The sequence below is a fragment of the Pelodiscus sinensis genome, chromosome 9 (genome assembly GCF_052426305.1).
Source record: "Pelodiscus sinensis isolate ZL-2025 chromosome 9, ASM5242630v1, whole genome shotgun sequence".
In the NCBI taxonomy this organism is placed as follows: domain Eukaryota; kingdom Metazoa; phylum Chordata; order Testudines; family Trionychidae; genus Pelodiscus; species Pelodiscus sinensis.
This window is the reverse complement of record NC_143060.1, coordinates 52,349,996-52,375,795: the sequence shown is the minus strand read 5'-3', so window position 1 is coordinate 52,375,795 and position 25,800 is coordinate 52,349,996. Positions and strand designations below refer to the sequence as shown.

General features: G+C 40.1%; 1 protein-coding gene across 1 annotated transcript; it reads left to right on the top strand.

Moving 5' to 3' along the window:
• Nucleotides 1-1,496: 1,496 nt before the first annotated feature.
• Nucleotides 1,497-18,074, top strand: RGS21 (regulator of G protein signaling 21). Its single transcript, XM_089780673.1, has 3 exons — nucleotides 1,497-1,539; nucleotides 7,541-7,707; nucleotides 17,871-18,074. Exons 1-3 carry the CDS (start codon nucleotides 1,497-1,499, stop codon nucleotides 18,072-18,074), a joined length of 414 nt encoding a protein of 137 aa, XP_089636799.1.
• The last annotated feature ends 7,726 nt before the right edge of the window (nucleotides 18,075-25,800 follow it).

Genomic DNA, 25,800 nt, shown 5'->3' with positions numbered 1-25,800 from the left:
TTAAAACTACAATATGCATAATCTGTGCTGCTAGGATTATAACATTTTAGACATGGTCAAACATTTGAGTGGCATAGTCATTCCACTCTGTATATCAATATGTAAAGCACATCTTGATGAAATGCTAAAATATAAGTGATGGGTGGTTTAAAAGTGTCTAAACTAGACAGATTGTGCTATAAATATTGTTATTCAGTAAAGTCTGTAGAAAGTGGACATTTAAAAAAATGCAGCCAGCCTAATCAACAGAATGTATAAACAACCACTTTACTGCTCAACGTCAGATATCCCTTAGAGTGAAAGACCTATATAAATAATGGATTTTATTCATTAGCGGAACAATGGATAATAGTTCAGATGCTCAGTAAGTCTGCTTTAGACCATATTGCACATGCATCCAGTCCAAAAGGAGCACTTAAAACTATTAATTAGTTTGGGAAAGATGTGCTCTGACAGGTTCCTAAAATTAGATACATCACCCCAGAACTGAAAATGTTTCAAGTAATTGTATTCGTGTGCTTTCTTAGAGATGGAAGAGAGGGAACCTCCAACACCAATGGGAAACAAACAAGAGAAATTATAATAGTTTTTAACATCCATTAACCAAAATGTTGTTGAGAATCAAAACTAAGTATGGATCCAGATTTTTATATCACTAGAAAACTAAGAAATAGTCCATTTATCCCTCCATTGCTAGTGTGATAACCTTTAAGATAATTCTAGTTTTTCCAAACAAAAATTGTCATGTAAATTAATGGTTAATCCATTCAAAGTTAAGAAGAGATCCAGCAATCCACCACAAAACAGTGACTAATATCTCTCCTGCATTTTATTATAGTTCAGCCAATTGCAAACATAAAACTGCTGTCTCCTAAATTAATAATCAAGAGTATGTCTACACTAGCCACCCTGGTTCGAACTAGGGTGGCTAATGTAGGCATTCGAACTCCTGCAATGAGGAGTAACGGGAGTCCGAATTAGGGGCTTTAGTTCACACTACCTAGCCCGTGCCGCGTGTCGCTGCAGGCAGGAAGTTCGAACTACTGGGCATTTAAAAATGTCGGTGCCCGGGAACATGCAAATAAAACCCAGATATTTTAATCCTGGGCTTCATTTGCAAGTTCGAATGCCTACATTAGCCACCCTAGTTCGAACTAGGGTGGCTAGTGTAGACATACCCTAAGTTACTAGTAGCAAACTACATTCTACTTTGCAGTGCTTTATGGTTATCTACACACTAAAAAGAAATCAGGCTTTCTTTTCTTTTCTTTTCTTTTCTTTTCTTTTCTTTTCTTTTCTTTTCTTTTCTTTTCTTTTCTTTTCTTTTCACCTTTTACTGTTTGATAAATGGTGCAATGCTCATTTTGCTTCATTAATGAATTGAGGATAACATGTTCCAAGTAACAGAAAAACTAACATATACTGCATTGGCAAAAGATCACAATGCTATTTTCAAGGGTAGATGTTGTTTCCACAGGTCAACGTCTAGGGAAACAATGGAGTGGTCTGAGTCTGTGGATACACTACTGGAAAGTAAAGGTAAGAAGTATCTGTAACTGTAAAAACATATCTACTGGCCCTGTTTACCTGAAAGCTTTGGCACAGATTTCAAAGGCCTCAGATTCAAGCCCAAAGATGCTTGAATGTCAGTTTGAGCTGAATATGCCACCTACAATTAGTTTTGAAATTACTAGATACTTTCAAAAAAATATACACATATGCTTTCAGTTAGAATCCCACTGAAGAATTTGGACTCATTTAGATTATTGCCCTGGTGTTAAGCAGCCAGAATGGAGGATGGAATTTGGCCAGCTCTTTCTAGAAAATCTTCCACTTTGACTCCAGTTTTCCTGTCCAAGGAAGTGGAAGTTTTCTTCCAGTATAAGCTTTAAACTTTGCCTAAACTCTGATAGCTTGAAACTTTGCAGTTGTGCAACCTAAATACATCTTCATAAGATGCCCAGAATTTTAATGGGGAGACAAAAAAAGGAACAGGTCCAGGGAAATGTCTCTAAGCTGTACAGTCAGTGGTGCATTTATCTAAAAAGTGACCAGCATTAAGGTGCCAGATAAAGCAGCCTTCCTCACCACTCAGGGTATGTCTACACTACCATCCTTGTTCGAACTAGGGTGGTAATGTAGGCAACCGGAGTTGCAAATGAAGCCCAGGATTTGAATTTCCCTGGCTTCATTTGCATAAAGCTGGGCGGTGCCATTTTTAAATGTCCGCTAGTGCGGACTCCGTGCCATGCGGCTACACGTGGCATGGACTAGGTAGTTCGGACTAGGCATGAGGAGTAACGGTAGTTCGGACTTGGAAGCGGCTACACGCGGCACGGACTAGGTAGTTCAGACTAGGCTTCCTAGTCCAAACTACCGTTACTTCTCGCACTAGTGGACATTTAAAAATGGCGGCGCCTGGCTTTATGCAAATGAAGCCAGGGAAATTCAAATCCCGGGCTTCATTTGCAACTCCGGTTGCCTACATTACCACCCTAGTTCGAACTAGGGTGGTAGTGTAGACTTACCTTCAGATATTAATTTACATCTACACCGTAAGTATAATTAGATGAACACATACCTCCTATTATGTGAGAAATAGTAATGCCACATTAGTTTTACTCCTTACAAACTTAAATATTCCTGTGGAATTCTTGGTTTTGCTCTCCGAGCAGTATTGCAGTTTGTTTACACCTTTAAGGCAATGAAAATATTATGGAGAACAGTGAGCCTTCGTTATAGCACTTGAGTCTCATTCACACAGTAAGACAGTTCTACCCATCCCTAGGACTATGAGTCACCTTGTTAACGCCTGCTTGTAATGACAAACAGGCTTTCTTGTGCATAACTGGATGTTAGCTCCCTGACAACTCCAGTCTATTGACTACCCAAAATCTCCTCTGGGCTGTGCCATCCCTTTCTTTACTTTTCAGGACAACAGTAGGTGCATCCCAGTTCCCAAGTCCCTTTGAAGCTTTGCTATATTGTGTACAATCCCATATCCATTGAACACTCACTGAAAAAAACAGGTCTTCTGTCCCAAGCAAAATGAATGTGCCGACTGCACTGTTGATTTCACATCCCCTTGTATATACATGGGTAGCCAGTGTGTTAGTTTACACTGCTTAACATGCTGCTAGAGAGACTGGTCAATAAAGCATCTTTTGTGACCAAAAGCCAGTTTGTCAACTAGCTTGATACAGACTTTAAAACACATTTTCATTATATATATATATCTCTTTCCATAGTTTCCTACGTAAACATTTCACAACAATATTAATGAACAGTGTGACATGCTTTCATTTAAAATTTCACATGATAGTTTTTGGTGAATCTGAGTATACATACTAGGATCAGGATATTATTGTAACCCTATTTCTAGATGGCACTCGGGGGTTTATGGGTCACAGGATCCTTTACATAGCCAAAATGATGTGAATTTAAGGATGCTTGTAAAACAGAGATTTAGACTGCTAAACCCTTAGGCTGTGTCTACACTGCCCACATAACCCGTAATAGCTATGGAAATGAGAGAAGTCAGAATAGGAAAATGCGCGGGGGATTTAAATATCCCCCGCGGGATTTAAATAAACATGGCCGCCGCTTTTTTCCGGCTTGGGGAAAAGCCGGAAAAGAGCGTCCAGACGGGCGCGATCCTCCGGAATAAAGCCCTATTCTGGAGGATCTCTTATTCCTACTTGCAAGGATCTCTTATTCCTTGCAAGTAGGAATAAGAGATCCTCCGGAATAGGGCTTTATTCCGGAGGATCGCTCCAGTCTGGACGCTCTTTTCCGGCTTTTCCCCAAGCCGGAAAAAAGCGGCAGCCATGTTTATTTAAATCCCGCGGGGGATATTTAAATCCCCCGCGCATTTCCCTATTCTGACTTCTCTCATTTCCATAGCTATTACAGGTTATGTGGCCAGTGTAGACACAGCCTTACTGTGATATATTCCATTTTTTTCTCAGGTATTTTTGGAGGGATGTTGTTTACTCAATTTAATGGGATTGACTCAAAAAATAATTGTAATTAAAAATTGTGATTAAATGAAGTTTTAATTGAACTGTCAAACAATAGAATACCACTTGAAATGTCTTAAATATTTTGGATGTTTTCCAATATTTTAGATACTAGGGGGTATGTGCCTATTGCTCGCTATGCTCACCAATCCTCCTCTCTCATAGCTTTCATGGCCAGAGATCATGGAAGTGTGATAACGTCATTCTGTCACCGTCAGGAAAGTTTTTATATATATATATAGAGAGAGAGAGATTGATTTTAATTACAATATAGTTTCTTTTTTATCTTGTACTGTAAAAATGATAAAGAAGAGAAATAGTTTCTTTCAATTTACCTTAGTTCCGTATAAGTACTGTAATCTCTTTATCATGAAAGCACAACTTACAAATGTAGGAATTTTGTTACATAACTGCACTCAAAAACAAAACAACGTACAACTTTAGAGACGACAGTGCTACTCAGTCATACTTCTTATTTAGCCAATCACTAAGACTATATCTACACAGTTATTGTGAAATAAATTAGGGCATGTCTACACTACAAAGTTAATTTGAAATAACAGCCATTATTGTGAATTAACTTTAATAGCATCTACACAGGCAAACTGCTATTTTAAAATAAATTCGAAATAGTGGAGCCCTTATTTCGAATTTGGTAACACTCATTCTACGAGAAGTAACACCAAGTTCAAAATAGCTATTTCAAATTAAGTGCTGTGTGGACACTTAATTCGAAGTAGGGGGCCTCCAGCCCTTCCCAGGGAGCCCTGGTGGCCACTCTGGGCACAACCAGGAAAACTTACTCTCCTCTCCCCCAGCCCTGGAGACATTAAAGGGGTCGACCCTGGCCACAGTGCCTGTGCCAGCTCCAAGCCTGCCAGCCCAGAGCCAGCAGTGGCTACCGGGGACCCTGACCCAGTGGCCCCAAAACATGAGCCAGCAAGCCACTGGCAGCCAGCCCTCCACCACTCCCCAGGAGCAATCTGCCAGCTCCCAGGAGCCTGACAGGGGCTGGAGAAGGTGGGTGCCTTCCTGGTCCAGGGTGGAGATCATGGACCTTATTCAGGTTTGGGGAGAATGCCCCCAACTTCCATGATCTCAGCCCTAGATGGAGGAACACGGCCGTCTATGGTAGGATAGCTGCCAGCCTGGCCACCAAAGGCCACATGCAAACCCAGGGGCAGGTTTGCATGAAAGTCAGGTTGGTCTGGTGAGACCCCCCCTCCCAACCCTGAGCTTCCACTCCCCCTACTTTCCCTTGATTCCCCCTTCCAACTCCCTCCTCCCAATCTCCATGACTTTTCAAAGATAATGGCCAAAGGTTCCTCAATGACATTTGCCAACTCCCTCAGTACCCTTGGATGCATTAAGTCCAGACCCATGGATTTGTGAATGTTTAGCTTTTCTAAATAGTTTCCTAACCTGTTCTTTACCCACCAAGGGCTGTCTATCTTCATCCTATCTTGTGTCACTTAGCGCATTAGTCCGGGAGTCCACCTTGTCCATGAATGCAGAGGCAAAGAGAGCATTGAGTACTTCAGTTTTCCCCACATCATCTGTCACTAGATTACCTCCTTCATCCATTAGGGGCCACACACCCTCTCTGATCACCTTCTTCTTGTTAACATGCCTGTAGAAACCTTTCTTGTTATCCTTCACATCCTTAACCAGTCGCAATTACATTTGCGCTTTCACCTTCCTGATAACCCCCAGGCATTCTCAAGCTATACATTTAAACCCCTTCCTGGTCATTTGTCTAAGTTTCCACTTTTTGTAAGCTTCCTTTTTGTGCTTAAGTTCACCAGAGATTTCCCCTGAAAGCCAATCCGGTCTCCTACCACGTTTGTCTCTCTCACTACGGGTCAGAAGAGTTTTCTTCCCTTGACTTCTGGCTGTGTAGACAGTGCCAAAAGCCAAACTAAGCTATTCTGACTTAAGCCATGCAATTGATGTTGCTGAAGTTGCTTAGTTTAATTCGACTTTAGCCCTGCTGTGTAAACATACCTTCAGACAGATAAGTTTGTTTACTTTTAAGGGTGATAATGCTGCCCACTTCTTATTTACAATTTCACCAGAAAGTTAGAATAGAGGTATTCACATGGGTATTCAAATGGGACTTGCTGATGACACTTGTTACAAAATAATTCATTAATTAAACATGTGAATTAATTTCTTATGGGGGAACTGTATGTCTCTGGCTCTGTTTTCCCTGCATCCTGCCATATATTTCATGTTTTAGAAGTCTCAGATTATGACTCAAAATATGTTGCTTGTTTGAAGAAGAATTTTGCAGCGTATTTGGCAAAATATTTGAAAACGTAGAAAACAGCAAAAAATAATTAAATAAATGGTAGTTTATTGTTTAACAGTACAATTAATAGCATGATTAATTACAATTTTAATTGAACAATTAATCACAATTAAATGTTAATTGTTTGACCACCCTAATTTTTCTAATACAATGCTTACTGTGCAGTAAGTAGCCATATATTATTTATTTTCTTTTTTTAACCAGCAGCACAGTCTTCCTTAGGTGCCATTGAAGGAACAAAGCCATTATATCACACAGTTAACTTAGGTTCTGATCTTGCGGACACATATGCGCTTCAGTTTATACACTTCAGCTAGCTCACTCACATGCTCAAAGTTAATCACATAATGTAACAGAGCTGGAGCTTTCCAAGATAATTTAGGTGGCCTAAATAGACCAATTAATTTTTTTCTTCTATTTACAAGCTTAGTGAAAAGAAATCTGTGAATGCTCAGTGTGTTGATATGGTCTGGTAACTCAAACCAATTATCTTTGGAACAAGCAAGAACACTTTTCTTCTAACAGGGCTATTTCCAAGTTAATTCTACACCCTAAACCATTTAGACTATTAAGACATTAAAATTGCTTGTAGATTGTTTGAAAAAAAAAGGATAATTCCCCACTCCCTCCATTGCAGCTCCTTAAATACTTTTTCTGCAGAGCTGCAGCAAGGGTTGTAAACTTTCTTTTTGTGTTTAAACTTGCCAAAGAATTGACTGTTAAGCCAAATTGATGGCCTACCATATTTTTTTACTGTAAATCAGGAAGGTTTGTTCATGCACTTTCAATAAAGCTTCTTTAAAATACAGCCAGCTCTCCTGGATTCCTTTCCCCCTCAGATTAGCATCCTGGGGGATACTGCCCATCAGTTCCATGAGGGAGTCAAATATTTGAAAGGACAAATAAAAAACCAGAAACATCAACTACATTTCTTCAATGGGAGACATTTGATTATGGTGATATAAATAAATCCTGTGCTCATTTCTCAAACAAGACTCCTTTTAAATTCAAAGTTCTGAAATCAGTCCACTGTTATGCTCACTGAAATGAATAAGGTTTTATATGAGTCTAACAAAAGGCTGATTTTATCCCAGCAGCTTGTAGACTGAATAAGGGCAGCAGGATTCAATTTCTGGATCCTAACTTCTTTATTCCTTGGAATGCTACATCAATTATATATGTCTTCTAATTTATTTTTCTATTTCTGAAGATGGCTTGGATGCCTTTAGAACATTCCTAAAATCCGAGTTCAGTGAGGAGAACATTGACTTCTGGATGGCCTGTGAGGATTTCAAGAAAACTAAGTCTTCTGCCAAAATTGTCTCAAAGGCCCAAAAGATTTATTCAGAGTTTATCCAGGCTGATGCTCCAAGGGAGGTAAAACAGTCATTTCTACATTTTTCAGGTAGTTTCCAGGGATAGTTCTCAATTTGCAAAGCTCAGATCCAGAATGTCATGATATTCAGAATCACAGGGCATCTACAACAGACAAATAATTACAACTACAGACAATCAAATAAGATTCCAAACATTTTGAATTTTAGCTTTGCTTTTTTCATGTAGTAGGGAACACAGTCTTTTTAGAACGCTTGAAATCATGTGGAGACATCTAGTGCCTGAAAAAAACAGCAAATATTATACACCGTTTGGGTTCAGCACTATCTCTTAATGCATATGTTTTTCCTTCTGATGCACGGAGAAGTATGCATTATTGCCAGTTCTCAATTTTATCATGACTCTGCCAGTTTGGGGCCATTTTTTTACATGTCTTGTGAGGGTAGCCTCTCATCATGTTAACTTGTGAATTTTCCCTTACTCAGAATGGCTGTCATTTCCCATTACTCTCAAGGGGGTCAAAAATAGTATGAAAGTAATTTCCTAACAGTCTATGTACTTTTGGAAGTGAGGCTGCCTGTAATAAATGTGGCTGCCACCTTCAACAGGCAAAATGGCTGCCACTCTAGACGGGGCTCTAGAAAAAACAATGTTAAAAAACTGACTCTGAGGAGTATCAGAGAACAAGTAAAAGGTGCATATGCAGAATGTGAGAGTAGCAGGTGGGGTGGGGGCAAAACAAACTTCATCTACTACTCTACTGAAGGATTGAGGGAGGTTGAAGAAAGTGGAGGTATAGTACTGAGGGTAAGAGAGAGATTCAATAGCAACTCCCTCACCTTAAGGCAGGGGTTCTCAAACTTTGTGATACTGTGCCCCCCTCTAAGTTGCTCGCGGCCCACCAGGGGGTTGGGACTCACAGTTTGAGGAATGCGGCCTTAAGGGAAGAAGAAGGCAAGAAGAACCCCGTTCAATTAATCAGAGAAAAGACACATTTCTACATCTGAGGGTGAATTTAATCATAGAATCATAGGGTTGGAAGAGACCTGAGGAGGTCATCAAATCCAATCCCCTGCCCAAAGAGAGACCAACTAAATCATTGCAGCCAGGGCTTTGAAAAGCCATGACTTAAAAATCTCTAGGGATGGAGATTTTGACCCTTAAAAGCTCTTACACACTTTTGAGGCAGGTGGCATCTACCTAAAGCTTCAAAACCCCATAAACCATATAAAATCCCTCACAAAATTATTAATTCAGAGCATCTCAAGATTGTTAAACCAATCTCACGATTTTTGAATAGTTGGGGATTGGCAATATGTATGCTCCCTTTCCTTGGCTTTTGATTGACTATAGACTTCTTTATGGTATGATAAGCAACATTCTTTCCACAAAGTAAATTAAGCTATTGTTTATTCCTTTAACAGAGATATTTTGATGTAATGACTATTGAAACATTCCCTTTGAAAACTCCTGTCACAACCTTCAATTTGCTCACAAAAGAAAATGTTTTGTGTGAATGAGCGAATATGCAAATTAATTACCTTTATGATGTCTGCACCCTCTTTGGTCTTTATACTGATGTCTCTGCTTTTTGAGAGTGATAGTGTTTTGGCATGTACTGATGTCTTCTAACAAATCAGAGCTCTTTTATTTTATTACAATTATTATTGTTAAAAACAAAATTACAAAAAATTGTGGGTAAAATACAATAACTGTTGTCACGCTAAAGTCAATGGAAGTTGCAGGTACTCACTACCTCTGTGTTTGAAGTATGAATAATATGAATTAAATTATCTAGGTGGAACTGCAGATGAAAGAAAAAAGGATATTATTATAATTAAATGCTGATAGTGCCAAGTAGGAATAATTAAATGACAGAGACTTGAATTTGATACTTAACTGCCCTTGAATCCTGTGTTTAAAAAATATTTTGTAACATGTTCTCTCTTCTGCATGACGTAAAGTTACACTCAGACTTTTTTAAAACAACAAATACATTAAAATATCCTTTAAGACTACATTAGCCTTTACTTTTAGTTTTTACCAATTCTCCCACCCTACAAATTCCTTGGTTTACATGTTTTGTAGCTTTTACTAATTTTCACCTAAATTTTGGACATGGCAGAAATCCATGGACACAACTCCTCGCTCTGGAAGGAGAGATGGTGACTTGGACTCACCTTGAAGAGTCCTGCTGAATGGCATTGTGGGCCTTTTCAGAGGCCTGATCTTCTGTATGGCAGCTTCTGTTCTGCAATGGGTGAACAAGACATGCAAGGAAGTGAATACTGGCAGCCCAGAACAGTCTCTGCAGCAACAGGTCCACAGACTTCCTTAGCTGCTGCATTATGGTAAACAGTCAGGAGCTCTTCTCTGATGTTCCCCATGAGTGTTGGGCACTCCTTCAAATTCTTTCTCCTCTCTGCAGTGCTTCTGAGAGCTTCAGTTTTGAAAAATTTTGGAAGGACAAACTAGAAGCAGCATTTTGTAAAATTTCGACCTACTACAAAACTCTATCAGTAAACTGGGGATATTCAGGCATCTACTTTAATTTATTCTATGAGGAAGCAGGCAAAGAATATCTTTAAATTTTGCCTTTCTCGAAGACTATTACAAATATCACTATGAAAAGATTCAATGTGTGTTTGATTTCATACTTGATACCTCAGAAAAATGTGTTTGATGAAAGAGCATGTTTTCACCAGAGAATCCAAGAACTAGGAGAAAATATTGATTCTTTTATAAGACTTCTGCACACATTGGCTATGTCTAGACTACATCCCTTTTTTGGAAAAGGGATGTAAATTATTTCAAGAGGGATAAGGGATCTTTTGGAAAAGGCTTTATTTTTCGAAAGATCAGCGTCTAGACTGGCGCTTTTCTTCGACAAAGCTCCATGACGAAAAAAAGCGGCAGCCATTTTTATGCTAATGAAGCACGGGAGTTTTAAATTCCCGCTTCATTAGCAATTGTGATACGTCTAATTTATATCCCTTTTCCGAAAAAGGGATGTAGTCTAGACATAGCCATTGGTTGAAAACTCTGATTTTGGGACTGCAAAACTTAAAAACATCAGAGGCAGGCTAATCACTCATCTTAGTGATAACAACATTTTACAGGAACTACAATTAAAGACAGATTTAAATCTACAAACTGCTACCCAATTAGCAAAGCAGTTTAAACTAGTCAAACAGTAGGACAAGAGGCAGGAGCAACTTAAAAAAACAGAAACTAGGTTAGAAGCTGTAAAGATACACCACGAGTGTTAAAAGTCATTACTACAAAAGCTCTGAGGATACAAGGGAATCCCAACCTTCCAAGAATTTCAGACTAAATGCACAGGATTTGGAAAAATCCATAGCTGAAGATATGTGATGGAGAGAGGCTGTTCTCAGTGGTGACAGATGAGGAGTAATTGTCTTAAATTGCAGTGCGTGTGGAGTGGATCTAGGTTGGATATTAGGAAAAACTATTTCACTAGGGTTCTGGTGAAGCATTGGAATTGGTTACCTAGGGAAGCAGTGGAATCTCCATCCCTAGAGGTTTTTAAGTCCTGGCTTGACAATACTTTGGCTGGGATGATATAGTTGGGATTGGTCCTGCTTTTAGCAGAGGGTTGGACTTGATGTCCTCCTGAAGCCTCCTCCAGTCCTGTGATCCTGTGTGTCAAATCATGTAATAAATGCACAAAATGTGGACATTTTGCTGATGTTTGCCATCCTAGGCCATCAGGGAGTTGATTAATATTACAGAGCCGCTGTTTCTGTGATCTATCATAAGTGATGACATAGCATTGCCTGGAGAGTGAAACTGAATATTCATAGGAAGACTATTGATTTTAAAATGAAAAAGAGGCAGATGTGATCATTGTCTCAAAAGGGGCCTAGAATCACCTAAAAACCTCTCCCAGAGCTGAAATTGACACCTCCTTGACTAGATTTGTAGAATCTCTCAATTTAATGTGCCAGTTCACCATTCAAACAATTTATAAAGACAAAACCTTTGCATTCATAATGACTGTGACCAAAGGAACAAAGTCCAACAATCTTCTCAGCCACACCAGGGCAGCCATAATGAGCCTAATGAGAAAGATGGAAGAATTCAATGTATTTGGAGACAATGGATTCTTGAAAGGAAATCCAGTACAAATAACCTTAAAAGATAGCATTGAATAATATAATGTACATACACCTTTTAGGATTCCTTGGTAAAACATCTGTGAGACTAAAAACAGATCTTCTTACAATGGATGACTTTCTTCTCCAAGTAAAAAAAGATACGGAACTTTCCAAAATGGACTCCTCAAAAGAATTTGGCATCTTCCTTCAGTGAAAAAGTTCTAAACTGACTGCATTCACCATAATCTTTGGGAGATTTTGCTTTTGAAGATTAGTTTTTGGAACTACCATTGCAGCTGAAATTTCTAAAAAGAGATGGCAGAACGGTTACGAAACACAAATGAAACTGTAGTTTTCATGGGTGACATTCTGATATATGGTTTGATGAAAGAACAATAAAAATTTCAGTAAAGTTCAAAGCCTAATCAGTAAGTCAGGCCTAAAGCTAAGAAAAGGGGAAAAATCATTTCCCAAATACCTCAAATTGAGTTTTTGGGACAGACCATGAACCAAGATAGAATCAGGTCTACCTCTGAGAAAGTAAAAGCTATTAGACAATTGAATGCACCAATAAATATACCTGAACTAAGAAGTTACTGAGGATGATAACTTACTTTGGTCAATATCTACAAGACCTTTCTATAGTGACAAAATCACTGAATGAACTGTTAAAATCCTACACATCTTGGCTATGCAGGTCAAATCAAGAAACTGGATTTAGGAAAGTAAAAAAATATCTCAACAGTTCTAGTATTCAAGCGTTGTGGTGTGACCTAATCCAAAAGGGTCAATCTGGATAAGAGCAGCTATGGCACAGTTGCATACCATTTCAACAATGTGGACCTGAGAAGAAGCCAGCTTTATTTTTCTCTCACACACTCCTAGAAGCAGAAAAATAATATGCACATATTACAAGGAGTTCCTGGCAAGCACAGTCCATGTTAAAACTTTTATAGATATCTGTATAGATTTAGTTCTTTTACTCTGATAGACTGTAAACTGCCTGTAACTCTAATTAATGAGAAAGACCTGGATCAAGTAGTAATGTGATGCTAGCATCTAACAATAAGGCTGATTGATAAATATGTTACTGGAGAAAATTGGATAGAAAAAGAAACACTATTCCAGAGTCCAGCATTGTACCTGTGAACTTGAAGATGATATAAGGGCATACACGGATGCGTTGGACGCATACAAACCAGTATCAGAAAATATATTACATCAGCTGCAAATAAACAGCTTTGGCAAATATACAAGTTCAAGAAGTTCTAAGTTACATGAGCCACTGGCCTTAAAAGATACTAAGGAAGTGACAAGAGGCTACTTTGCAGTGCATGGGCAATTAAGCAAGCCAGATGGTCTAATGACTAAAGTCAATTGCACTGTAATTCCAAACAAAATGAGAGGTGAAATCTTAAACCTTATCCATGAATGACATCGAGGACAAACTAAATGTCATGAATATGTCAACCAGGCAGTGTGGTAGCTGGGCACCAGCAAGGACATGAAGAATAAAGTATCTGCATGTGAAAGTTGCAGAACTAATGCACCAAAACAACACAAAGAATCTTTAATAACTTCTCATCTACCACACACACCTTGGAAGAGAATAGATGTGGTTTCAGAGGACGATACTTAGTTGTGGTAGAGTATTTCCCCAAATATATAGAAATAATGTACTTAAGAGACTAGGGATGTAAATGGGTAACTTCTTAACTGGCACCCAACCCAGCCAGAGCAGTCCCCTTGCTCACAGCATGGCACGTTGGTCTGGAACAGTTTCCATTTGTGGCATGCCATGGGCAGAGGGCTACTCCAGCCCAGCTAGGCCCACCAGGCCACAATGTCAGACATTGGAGAGATCAACAGAAAACATCAACATCTACTATTTGTTCCTCAGCAAGAATCATCAACAGAGAAAGCAAACTTTACAGATGGCAGGGGCCAACAAGATGACAACTCAGTTTTTAAACCAACCAACTAACAGACAATCAGGTGAACAAGTTGCTATATGTTTGGGTTATATAATTAGAAAAACAGTATGATTCAGATATTTACAGTCATATCTGTACTGAATGCTACAGAACCCCCATCCACAAATAATCATGTTTTTTTGAGTGGTAGAGATGTAAAAGAGACATTGTGTGGAGCTGAAACAAAAAACAGGACTATGTAGCACTTTAAAGACCAACAAGATGGTTCATTAGGTGATGAGATTTCATGGGCCAGACCCACTTCCTCAGATCAAATTGTGGAAGAAAATTGGCACGACCATATAAACCAAAGGATACAATAAAAAAATGAACACATATGAAAAGGACAAATCAAATTTCAGAACAGAAGGAGGATGGGGGGGGAGGTAAATGTCTGTGAGCTAATGATATTAGAGGTGATAATTGGGGACGCTATCTTTGTAATGGGTAAGGTAATTAGCATCCTTGTTAAGACCTAGGTGTAAAGTGTCAATTTAAACCTTGAATGACAGTTCAGAGGATTCTCTTTTAAGTCTGGTGTTAAAAGGTCTTTGAAGCAGGATGCAGGTAATCAGGTTGTTGAGACAATGCCCTTTCTGGTTGAAATGGCAAGAAACTGTTTTTTTCTGTGTGATCCTGTCTAATATCTGTTTTGTGTGCATTGATTCTTTGGTGAAGTGTCTGAGACGTTTGTCCAATGTACATAGCAGACGGACATTGTCGGTACATGATAGCATAAATTATATTTCTGGATGAGCAGGAATATGTGTTACAGGATCACAAAAAATAACAAAACCAGTTTCTTGCCATTTCAACCAGAAAGGGCATTGTCTCAACGACCTGATTACCCGCATCCTGCTTCAAAGACCTTAAACACTATAAACAAAATAAAAGAAGAGTCTTATATAATCGTTCCTTTGCTTCTTAACAATCACTGTAAGATAGTTCACATCTGAGTTAAATGTGAAAAAGACCCTAAGCATGTTCAGTTGAGTCAAACTATATATCACTAAGGACACAGAGCAGCAGAAGTATGCATAGTGTTGACAAAATATGTGTAATGGGGAGATGGAGATTTATTTCAAGTCTAGGACCTGAGAGGCTATTCAGATTGAGAAAGCAAGATCAGGACCCTAAGAGGAAGCTGAATATCTTTCTCAATAGCCTTATGCGCTCTTCACTCAGCAGCTTTCAGTGGGACATGTGGTACTGAGGCTAAGTGCACTTAGAGATGTGGTGTGATTCCCAGCTCACACATACGTACTTATGCTTGCTCACATCAAGCTATTGTATTAAACATAGTGTAGCTGTGGTAGCACAGGCAGCACTAAGTGATGGCATTTACCCCTGGATAACTGGTGAATTTATACTTAAGGCAACTAACCCTTGCTACTTTTCATTGCTACCCATGCCAACAGAACTGCATTCCTATTTTAGCTCATCGAACTGGCATAAGTATATCTATGCAAGATGGGAATCACACCTCTAGCTCACATGCATTCATAGCCTTGATGTCTTTCAAAATCCCAGCCTATACATTTTATATTAATTGTGTTGTTTAGACCAGGAGGCCTCTCTCGTGTCATTTATAAATTGTGTTCTGCACTAGAACAGGGACCTGTTGCTTAAACACTGAGCTCACGAAAATAGTAGGAATCTTTTATTGTATCCTTTATGGCAGTCTCCAGTCCAATACAACACACTAATATCTTGGCTTGAACCAATATTAGAAATCCTCTATATATTGTATGTAAAAAAAAATTCTGCCAACAATGGCAAAAATCACATGGTTAATCCATTAAGTGTAAAGTTTTAATACAAAGTTTTCATGGATAAAAAAGAATATTTTATATGATTTCAAGTCATTTGTTGAAAATTAACTTTTAAAATTTTGTCTTGATATTACTGTTGGTTTTATTAAAGAAAATAGATTATGACTGTTGTAATTTGTTATTCCAATTAATTAAAACTCAGTCAGATTTTTATTAATATGGATCCAAATTAATTGACCTTAATGTCTCTTGAGATAGTAGCCCACAAAGCAAGCACAAAAACATTTGCAGTCATAGGTGAATGTGTGGAGCTGCCACTGGACTGCTGCTCCACCTTGGTAGTCTACAGGTCACTTGGGCTCATTAGGTTGCCTGGAGACTGGTTCTGCTATAGGCCTTACTTCCAGTCTAGCTTTGCTGCAGGACCCAATTCTTGACAGAAAGGAGGACATATGGGAGAACTTGTGACTAGGAGCAACCCCTCTGAATCCCAATATCTCCAGGAGCTACTCCTAAAAATCACAGTCTAGGTCTATGGAACTCAACACATTGCACATTAATGCCCATATAGAAGTCTTTCTTCCTCAGAGTCCTCTTAAGGCTTTAAAGACTTCAATTAAGCCTTACAGCAAGTATAATTGTAATTGGCAAGTATAATTATAGTTATTTTACAGATGAGTAAACTGAGGCACAAACTGGAAATCAAAACCAAGAATCCTGGTTCCCAGTTTAACAGTACAGGCAGTCCCCAGGTTACGTACAAGATAGGGACTGTAGGTTTGTTCTTAAGTTGAATCTGTATGTAAGTCAGAACTGGCGTCAGCCGCTGCTGAGACTGATCAGTTTCAACAGCAGCTGAATCTGGACGCCAGTTCTGACTTACATAGGATTCAACCTAAGAAACCCAGGCGTCCCCAAGTCAGCTGCTGCTGAAACTGATCAGCGGCTGATTCCAGGAAGCCCGGGGCAGAGCAACTCTACCTCGGGCTTCCTGTAGTCAGCCCCTAGTCAGTTTCAGCAGCGGCTAACTTGGGGACACCTGGGGCAGAGCAGCTGGGGCGCTGCCGGGTTGGTCCCGCAGCGCTGCTCCTCGGCGCTACTGGAGCAACCCAGCAGCACCCCAGCTGCTCTGACCCAGGCTTCCTGATTCAGCCACTGCTGAAACTGACCAGCAGCGGCTGAATCAGGACGCCTGGGGCAGAGCAGCTGGGGTGCTGCCAGGTTGGTACAGTAGCGCCGAGGAGCGGCGCTGCGGGACCAACCCGGCAGCGCCCCAGCTGCTCTACCCCAGGGGTAGGCAAGAAAAGCCTGGTCTGCTGGGGGGGAGGGGAGGCACTAGCTGCACCCCCCTCCCCCAGCAGACCAGGGAGACGCGGGTGGCGGGACCGCCCGCGTCCTCCATGGCTTTTCTCGCCCCGGAGGACAGGGGCGGTGGGACTGCAGCGCATCTGGGCATCCCACCGCTCCTGTCCTCCGGGGCGAGAAAAGCCCCGTTCGTAACTTAAGTCGGATCCGCGTAACTCGGGGACTGCCTGTACAAACTCTTAGGAACACACCTTGTATTCGGTGTTTCTTTTTTTCATGTTTTAATAGAAAAATCTTTTTGTGGTCCACTTCTTTCCCATTCCCATAGGCACTACTTCCTCTCTGATATACAATCACTTAACATCCCTGAGACAGAGTAATTGTGTACCTGAAAAGTAACATTGGTGAATTATTTGATGTATGTAGCTGTAAACAAGGATGAGAGCCAATCATCTTGTTCTGTGTGATCATCTTGTTCTCATGGACCACAGCTTTATTATTGTCGTTGTTAAAAATTAGTCAATTAAAGAAGAAGTAGGAAGTCTTCGTTGAAAAAATGTATTACTTGCTTTATGACTAATAAGTTACATATCTGTGATTCAACTGGAGAACAGATCTCCCTTTAGTTAATAGTTAACATCGAAATAACCCTAGACTGACTGAAGAATTAAGGTATTTCAGTTAATTGAGTTGTGTGCATTAAAGAATATCTTTTTATAAAGAGTTGGTCTCTGAAATGAAATTCAAATGTTTCCCTTTTTGTATTATAATGAGTTAGAATTCTCTGCCCTTGGTCTATCCTTAGATAATCAAAAGCATTTTTTTCAACTTTTTTCTGTACTAATACCGTCTCTTTAAGTCCAGGGAGTCAAATTAAACTAAATATTCAATAAGATGAAAAATAAAAGCATTAACTTCATGCTAGTTGGCATCATATAGTATATTCTAGAAAAAATAAAATACTATTTGCATCATGTACACATATAAACTTTAATTCTCCAATAAAATTTAAACTAATTTTAAACTTTTTTTCACAGATTAATATTGACTTCACTACCAGAGACTGCATCACACAGAATATCTCGGAACCAACCCTGAAATGTTTTGATGATGCTCAGAGACAGATCTATAGTCTCATGGCCAAGGACTCTTTCCCTAGGTTTCTCAGGTCAGAAGTTTATAAGGAATTGGTAAATAAGCAACAAAATGGAAACCAGAAAAGATGGCTCCCATTTTTGTGAATAAGATAAATATCAAGGACACAAGGATTATCAATCTACTCAATACTTTCTATTGCAACTAAGTACAGCATATTATATTGCTAAGTGGTTATGCACACTACATCTAAAAATTCCCATTTGCTTTTAAAATGCAAAATGCATCATACTAAAACGTACAATATTACTAAAACAGCTGACTGGGAATTTTTCAGTTAAACGGTTTGCATCAAAAATGCTGAATCATAAAAAAATATTTTCCCCCAGGGAAAGGGTTGGTTCTGACTAATTTTTCAACTCAATGATTTTAAAATTTGTCAAAATGAAAAACTCCATATTAAAATGACTTTTCATTTTGAATTTTCAGCTAAACATAGTTCAGTGGGATAAAAATAGAAAATGAAATGAAAACAAACCAAATATTTTTGGTTCAGTTTTGTTTGCCCCCAAACCAAAATTTGACATTTCTTCTCATCCTGGGGACAAAAATATTTTGAAATTTCAAAAATATTTGCAACATTGAAAAATGTTTCCTGCTCATCTCTAATTTATGATTTTACTACAAAAGCCTTAAAAATCTGGTAAAATATTTAAGTTAATTAAACACACTCAATTCACCAACATTCTGTATGAGGTAATAGATCCAAAGAGGAATACATACGCAACACTGGAAGCAACCTAGATAGAAATTGACTGGAGAGGAGGTACCGATGGAACTGTATAAAAACATCCAAATATTATATATAAGCAGGACCTTGGAGCTGGGGAGGAGGGGCTAAGGCTGCGGGGTTGCAAGAGGGAGGGTTGTGGGTCCCCCCCCACACACACACACCAGGGGCCTGTTCCTTCTCCATCCAAGTTCCCCCTGCCCACCAGGGGCCTGTTCCCAGATCACCCCCAGCTGCCAAAGGCCTTCCTCCCTACCATCCGATGCTGCGGCCAAGTGCTGGAAGGGGGGGAAGAGTTTGGGGTGGGAGGAGAGGATACTTACCAGTGTGCTGGCAGGCAAGAAGGCATAACCCCAGCCCTGCTGGCCACTCCCTTGGTAGTACAGCTGCCCCCAGTGGACACTCTGTGGGATAGCTCTCACCTGCAGGCTCACTGCTCCTGGGTGCCACTCTCATATCGTGTGCCTCTGATCAGCAGCCTCTCACTTTGCATGTTATGGGAAACTGTCCCATTTTCCAGGGCTTCCAGTTCTCCTGACACAACCAAACCCTGACCTTGCTTTAAGGAGAGGAGGAAGCTGCATACCAAATTTGTGGCCTTAGGTCTTACCGTTTAGGAGGAGTTCTTGAACAAATGGACTTGAAGACAGACCCACAAATATACAGATGTATTTCAAAATATACATATTTAGATAACTATAAGGCTTACCCAGCATTGCTTCGGTCCTTCAGAGCATGGGCTTGGGGCTGTGGAGGGTGCAGGAGTCAGGGCAGGGGTTTGGGAATGTAAGGAGGTCAGGTCAGAAGATGGGTGTAGAAATCAGGGCAGAGGATGGGGGGGGTGCAGGAGTTAAGGAAGGAATGGGGGCTTAGGGAGAGAAGCTGGGCATGTGGGGAATTCAGGGCAGGGGGAGGGTGTTGCAGGAGTCAGGGCAGGGGTTGGGTGTGGGAAGCTCAAGGCAGAAGATCAGGGTGCACGTGTCAGGGCAAGGTATGGGAAATGTTGGGGGCCCAGGCCAGGGAGGGTGAAGAGCTTAGGGCAGGGATGGGGGACCCAGGCCAGGGGGCCCAGGGCAGAAGGATGGGTGGACTGAGGGGGCTCCTTCTGGGGCCATATGTGGCAGTGAGGCTAGTGTTTCTCCAGCAATGGCAGCTGTACTGACTGGCCCCAGCTTGCAGCTTCTCAGTGGGAGAAGGGTGTGTGCTGTGGCTGTGCTGCCTGGCCCATGGCAGTCTGGAGGTGGGGAAGGTCTGTGCTGCCCGTCCGTGTGCCGTGGCTTCTCCTGGTCAGGGAGCTGCTTTGGCTGGCCCCGGGGTTGGGTGCACGGGCCATGCTCAGTGATGCTCCCAAGATGGCTGCAGAGGAGGGGCTGCAGCAGAAGGACTATTGGCCAGCAGGGCTTCCTCCCCTAGTCCAGCACTGTGGCTGAGGGATAGAGGGATAGGGTTATGGCTGGGGAATACTTACCAGTGACTGGAGGTAATATGGAGAGCTCTGGGCTCAGCTGGCCACTCTGTTCCTGGTGTGGCCACCCCCTTGTGGTCACTCTGACGCCTATTTCCTTTTTATGGAAAACAATCTGTTTCCAGACATATCCCACTGTCCTAGCACAACCAAACCCTGAGTTTGCTTTAAGAGGAAGCTGTATACCAAATTTGGTGGTCCCAGCTCCTTTAGATTAGGAAGAATTCTTGAGCAAATGGACTCACAAATGAAATTATGGACAGACAGACAGATGGGCAAACTCTATACATATAAAGTTAGGTTAAGAGCCTATGATTTCATGGATTTTACAGCAATTGTAAAACTAGCTCAATACTACATTTTTTTTCAAGGTAGAAACAAGGATCTCTGTTTCTACCTCCCTGATGAGACCACAAGTTCTCATAGGGTGATTAGCAGAGCAGGTCCAGAAGGAGATGATGGGCCATCTTATCCCATGACTAGGGTGTGCACCAGCCAATCCTATTCTGGTTTACTCTATACTCAGCTCCAATCTAGACCTCAGTGTTCCTTCCTGTCCACGTGGCAGGAAGAAGAGGTTTGGTGCTGACAACACAGTGACTAAGAACTCCACCCAACCCCACAGCAGCCCCCGGCAGATTCAGAGGCAGACACCAGAGTGCTGGCTGGCCAGGAGCTGAGACCAAGTTCCCTCCTTCCTGCTGTAGCTGACACAGCAGTCAGACCTGCTGCTGTTAGAACAGGAACAGGTATGTGTGGATCCTGGTCTTAGCTTCTTGAAAGCTGGTGGTGTGGTGTCTTCCCTGGGCCTGTGGGGACTGCTGGGAGTCAGGGCTAGTCAGGTCCCCTATTCTTGAGGTTAACACCATCCTCTCTTCCCACTGGCTAGATGGGAAGCAGCAATTGTGGCCTGGGCTTGAGCTAAGCCTGGAGTGAGTCAGACCCAAATTCCTGTTCTGGCCAGAGCAGCTGGAGCTACGAGATTCATTTGCACACTGATCCAGGTGGTGTGTGTAACACCCCATGTCCACGTGGCATGCCCCTTTCCCCCCTCCCCCCGCACACTGATGTCTCACTCCCCACCCCTTGCTACCCTTCCTTTCCTGGCTAGGACTCCACCTCTCCATGCCATCCAGGATGGAACCAGCCTCTTAACTGCCCAAGAGCTGCCATGACCTTCTGCTGTTTGGGAAATTGCAGCAGTTTGGATGAAGGGGGACTGAGCAGCCATGCATACCATGTGAACTGTGAACATTTAGCCATGAGGCTGTCAAAATTTTTTTTTAAAAAAAACCTGGTCTATAATTAGTTTAATTATCTATAGTATTCAAGTCTGCTTTATGCCACTCATTTTGTATAATCAAAAAGGCTGTGTATAGACTGGCATGATTTTGCGGAAATACTTTTAGCTGAAAACTTTTTCCGTTAAAAGTATTTCCAGAAAAGCGCATCTAGATTGGCACGGATGCTTTTGCGCAAAAAGTGCTTTTGAGCAAAAGCATCCGTGGCCCGTCTAGACACGATTTTGCGCAAGAAAGCCCAATCGCCATTTTAGCCATTGGGGCTTTTTTGCGCAAAACAGTTCTTCTCTGTCTACACTGGCCCTCTTGAGCAAGTATTCTTGCGCAAGAGGGCTTTTTCCTGAGTGGGAGCGTTAAAGCATTTGCGCAAGAAGCACTGATTTTGTACATTACAAAGTCAGCGCTCTTGTGCAAATTCAAGCGGCCAGTGTAGACAGCTGGCAAGTTTTTGTGCAAAAGCAGTCGTTTTTGCACAAAATCTTGCCAGTCTAGACACACCCAAATAGTTGTGTAATATGCTTAAGCAACAATAATGGCACATGTTTCAAAAAATGTTCATGTCACCAGAGTGTATATGTAAACCAGTGCTAATCCCTGTGATATGTTATCCAAATTATTTCCAGAACAGGATACATAGTTGTTTGCCTTAAAATAACATATTCTGGCAACCATTCTCCTATCAGCTCCCTCTTACTGAATCCACACATTCACCCACATGATTATCAATGTTAAAATGAGGACACATGCCATTGGAGAAAAGGTAGGCAGTGACATTAAAATTACGAGCAATGCTATAAAGGCTCATTCTGAATATTGAGTCAGAAATGCTACAGACAGGATGTAAAACCATTCTGCAGCAGATACTGCACTCAGCTAGCCTGCATGGCCCTTTACATGTACCCCATCCTAGTTGGAGGGCAATGAAATATTTGTGTAGTAAAGAATCCTCTAGGTTTGCCCCTGCTACATTCTACCTATTTCCTATCCCCACCCGCAAATGGTGTGGACCCTCTTTGTGGCCTGATTCCCTGCCCCTTTGGTACAGAAGTCATCAGTTCTGCTGCAAGCTTGTCGGTGATGTATTCCTAAAATAGCATTAACTCTATTAAGCCAATAAAACAATGGTCACATTTGACACTTTTATACCTATTAGATTATTAATAAAATAAGGACATATAAGTGGAATATTGGGGTAGTTATTTCAGCTCTTATGTTACCTTCCCATAAAATAAGGGGAATGAAATAACTGAAAAATACCATGGCTTTTTAAGTATGGAACCTCCTCCCTCCATTAGGAGAATTTGTCTAGCTCCACTTCCATACTGCAAGAACTCATAGAAATGCAGACAGCACAAGCTAGAAATTCCACAAGAGATCATTGTCTCAGCCTCATAGAAAAATATTAGGTGCACAGAAGACCTGTGATATGGCATAACATATACCAAATGGCTTAATGGTCAACCTTGAAAGTACATTAGATACATGCACTACAAAATTTTGTTTGAACCAGAATGTTCTCTGTGTTTTGATTGTTATAAAAAACCCATTTAGCTGTGCTGTAATGATTATTACTTTGACATCATCAATCCAGCTAGGATTTCTGTCACACATTATTACTGTTTAAAGTACAGATTTGATAAACTACCGATCAATACTTTAAATAATATATGAGCAAACACACCTGAATATTTCCTAACAGAGCAGATGGTGAAAACATGCTTAAACAGAACATGGCATCAATTTTGAGAGGGACGATGAACTGTGATGGAGGTAAAAATAAGACAATGCACTCAAAGCAAAAAAGTCCACTGATAGTATAGCAAGCCTATTGTTTTAGAAACCTGTATATTTAATGTATCTAGATTAAAATCAACCAGTGAAGTATCTTCCAAACAGGAAGAGTCTTCTTGCTATTCCCATTTGTTTTCTGAGCAATGATTGTTTAATTAAATGTGCTTCTACTTTTGACATTTTAAAAAAGAGGCAATTTCAATCATTTATATACTTTACAAACAATAATATTTTGGAGCCGCTGAATTAATATCACCAAATCCTTCATGAATTCTTTTCTCTAATTGTTGTTACTGTACACTTAGAAGAGAGGTTTATATCTGGTGCATGATATATACTGTAAATTATGAGTCATGGATAATAATAAATAGTCACTTTTTAACAATCTGATATTAAGAACAAATGGAGGTTTCATAATATGCTTGTCTAACATTCTCTCTATTTATTTCATTTAAATTTTTCATTAAAATATCTCACTATTAATTTTTCGTGTATTTAAGAAAAAAAGGAAATAAATGGATGTGCTATTTCTATTAATTATTAATTTCTCTTCTCTTTGCCAAACATTTCAAGTGCACTGTGCACCTATAATCATGTGCTCAAAAGCGTCTCTGCCAATTTTCACTAATTCTTATGAGAATATGGAGAATACAGAGCATATACTCTATTTCATCATGAAAACAGGTTTTTTAAATGTACCTATATAAATATGCATTTGTTAATATAGGAGCATACATGGGCTGGATTTTCCACTGTGTAATTTCATTTTCCTAGTGAAAGGAGTAGGAGAAAGAATGTGAAAGCAAGTCTGGAAGCAATGTGCAGTAGAGGCAAGGACATAATAAGGGCAACCTGATCTTGTAAGGACATATAACTAATGATGGCCTGATCAGGAGTGGTAGAAGTTGGAGCAGAATAGCAAGGGAACCAACATCCATTGGAGAACCAACAACTAGAAAGCAGAGAGCCAAAGCTAGTTCCTAACCATCATCACTGCCCACAACATATCAGCATAGATTGGCTGAATGAATAATGTGAACAAAATATGTTCATAGAAGCCCAGAGACATGGTAAGTGAGATGACAGACATCTTGTATTGATCCAGCTTCTGTTGGTGGAAAATTCAAGATTTCTAGCTACACTGAGCTCTTCTTCACATCTGGGGGGAGAGCAAAACACAGACAGATTTAGAAAACTGTCAATAATGCCTGCTCTTCCCGCTAGGTGCTATGCAGTCTTTATCATTATTCAACAAGGTATCTTAAGTGGCCAAGTAGCCCTACTAACTTCAAAAATTGGTAGAGCAAAGAGTGTTCGGTTAACAATAAGCACGTTCAAAAGGAAGAAGTAGACACCCAGAATTTGGGCACATGCTTGTTCAGGTTTGCCTGGTCATCAAATAATTCATATTTTTCTCCTTGTAGATTGAAATATTTGAGACGCTTAAAGAACTTGTGTTGGTCCTTTGCAGACAAATAATCCAGCTGTCATCAGTTATGCTATATGTGTGATTAAGACCAGCTGGATTCATTCCACAATGTTTTAATCCACAACATTTTATAATACATTAAGCCACACAGGGGTATGCATAAGCTGTTTAAGCAATCTTCAGGTGACTACAGGACACACACCTACTAATACCGTTTAAAATTACTGAATGACTCACTTATTTTTTTCTGAAAAAAAGATCTATTTTTAGGGGTGGTGAAGAGATATACAAAGTGTTTTTCCACTATGAAAACTAGTTCCTACTGTTTGAACCTCTCTAATCTGGCTCTCTCTGGGCCATCAACATCTGTGGTCTGGCATGATTATAGTTAGCCAGGTATCCTCTTATCGTGGAGGTGGCCAAGTTTCCTGCAGTCCCATAAAGTTTCTTTACAGTTTTCAGTCTTGGCTCTCAGTGTTCTGTGCTGTTATTTAGCTCTAATTTATCCTTAAACGTCTTCTAAGAGCCCAGTAAGCAGTGGAAGAGTTCGTAATAATGCTAGACAATATTGACCTCCCATGGTTCCGCAAATTCTCTGGTTCAGCACCAGTCAGGTCCCAAGGCTGTCAGAGTAGAGAGTTTCAGCCTGTGGTAAGAAAGAATCAGTAATGGGTTTAACTGGATTCAAATTAATTTGCAGTGTTTTACCAGAAATACATAACAATTATACTTTCCATCGTAATTACTGAACTCACATACAGTACAAAAATACTAATTCATCTGTAATTCCTTAATTAAAAACATATTTCAATGAAGGCATAGGTTCTGAATTTGCTATTGAACAAACCTTGGAACAATTTTGCAGATTAATCTTTTTTCAAATCCATTACATGCAGTGGAAACCTATGTTTAAATAAATGAATCATTACAAATTCATATATAACCAATAATAACTGGGACTCACGATTAATTAATTGAAAAAACACTCAAAGCAATATCTGGCTGTATAATATGTAATTAACACAAGTATTCATATTAAAGTGCTTCCAAGTTTGAAAATTCGCATATATATATATAACTTATGTATCATTAAAGA

What these genes read in the sequence shown, in the direction of transcription:
- RGS21 (XM_089780673.1), top strand. Translation starts at nt 1,497, where the DNA reads ATGGAGTGGTCTGAGTCTGTGGATACACTACTGGAAAGTAAAG. An exon ending in TACACTACTGGAAAGTAAAG is followed by an intron (nt 1,540 to 7,540) that starts GTAAGAAGTATC and finishes CTATTTCTGAAG; the next exon opens with ATGGCTTGGATGCCTTTAGA. An exon ending in AGGCTGATGCTCCAAGGGAG is followed by an intron (nt 7,708 to 17,870) that starts GTAAAACAGTCA and finishes TTTTTTTCACAG; the next exon opens with ATTAATATTGACTTCACTAC.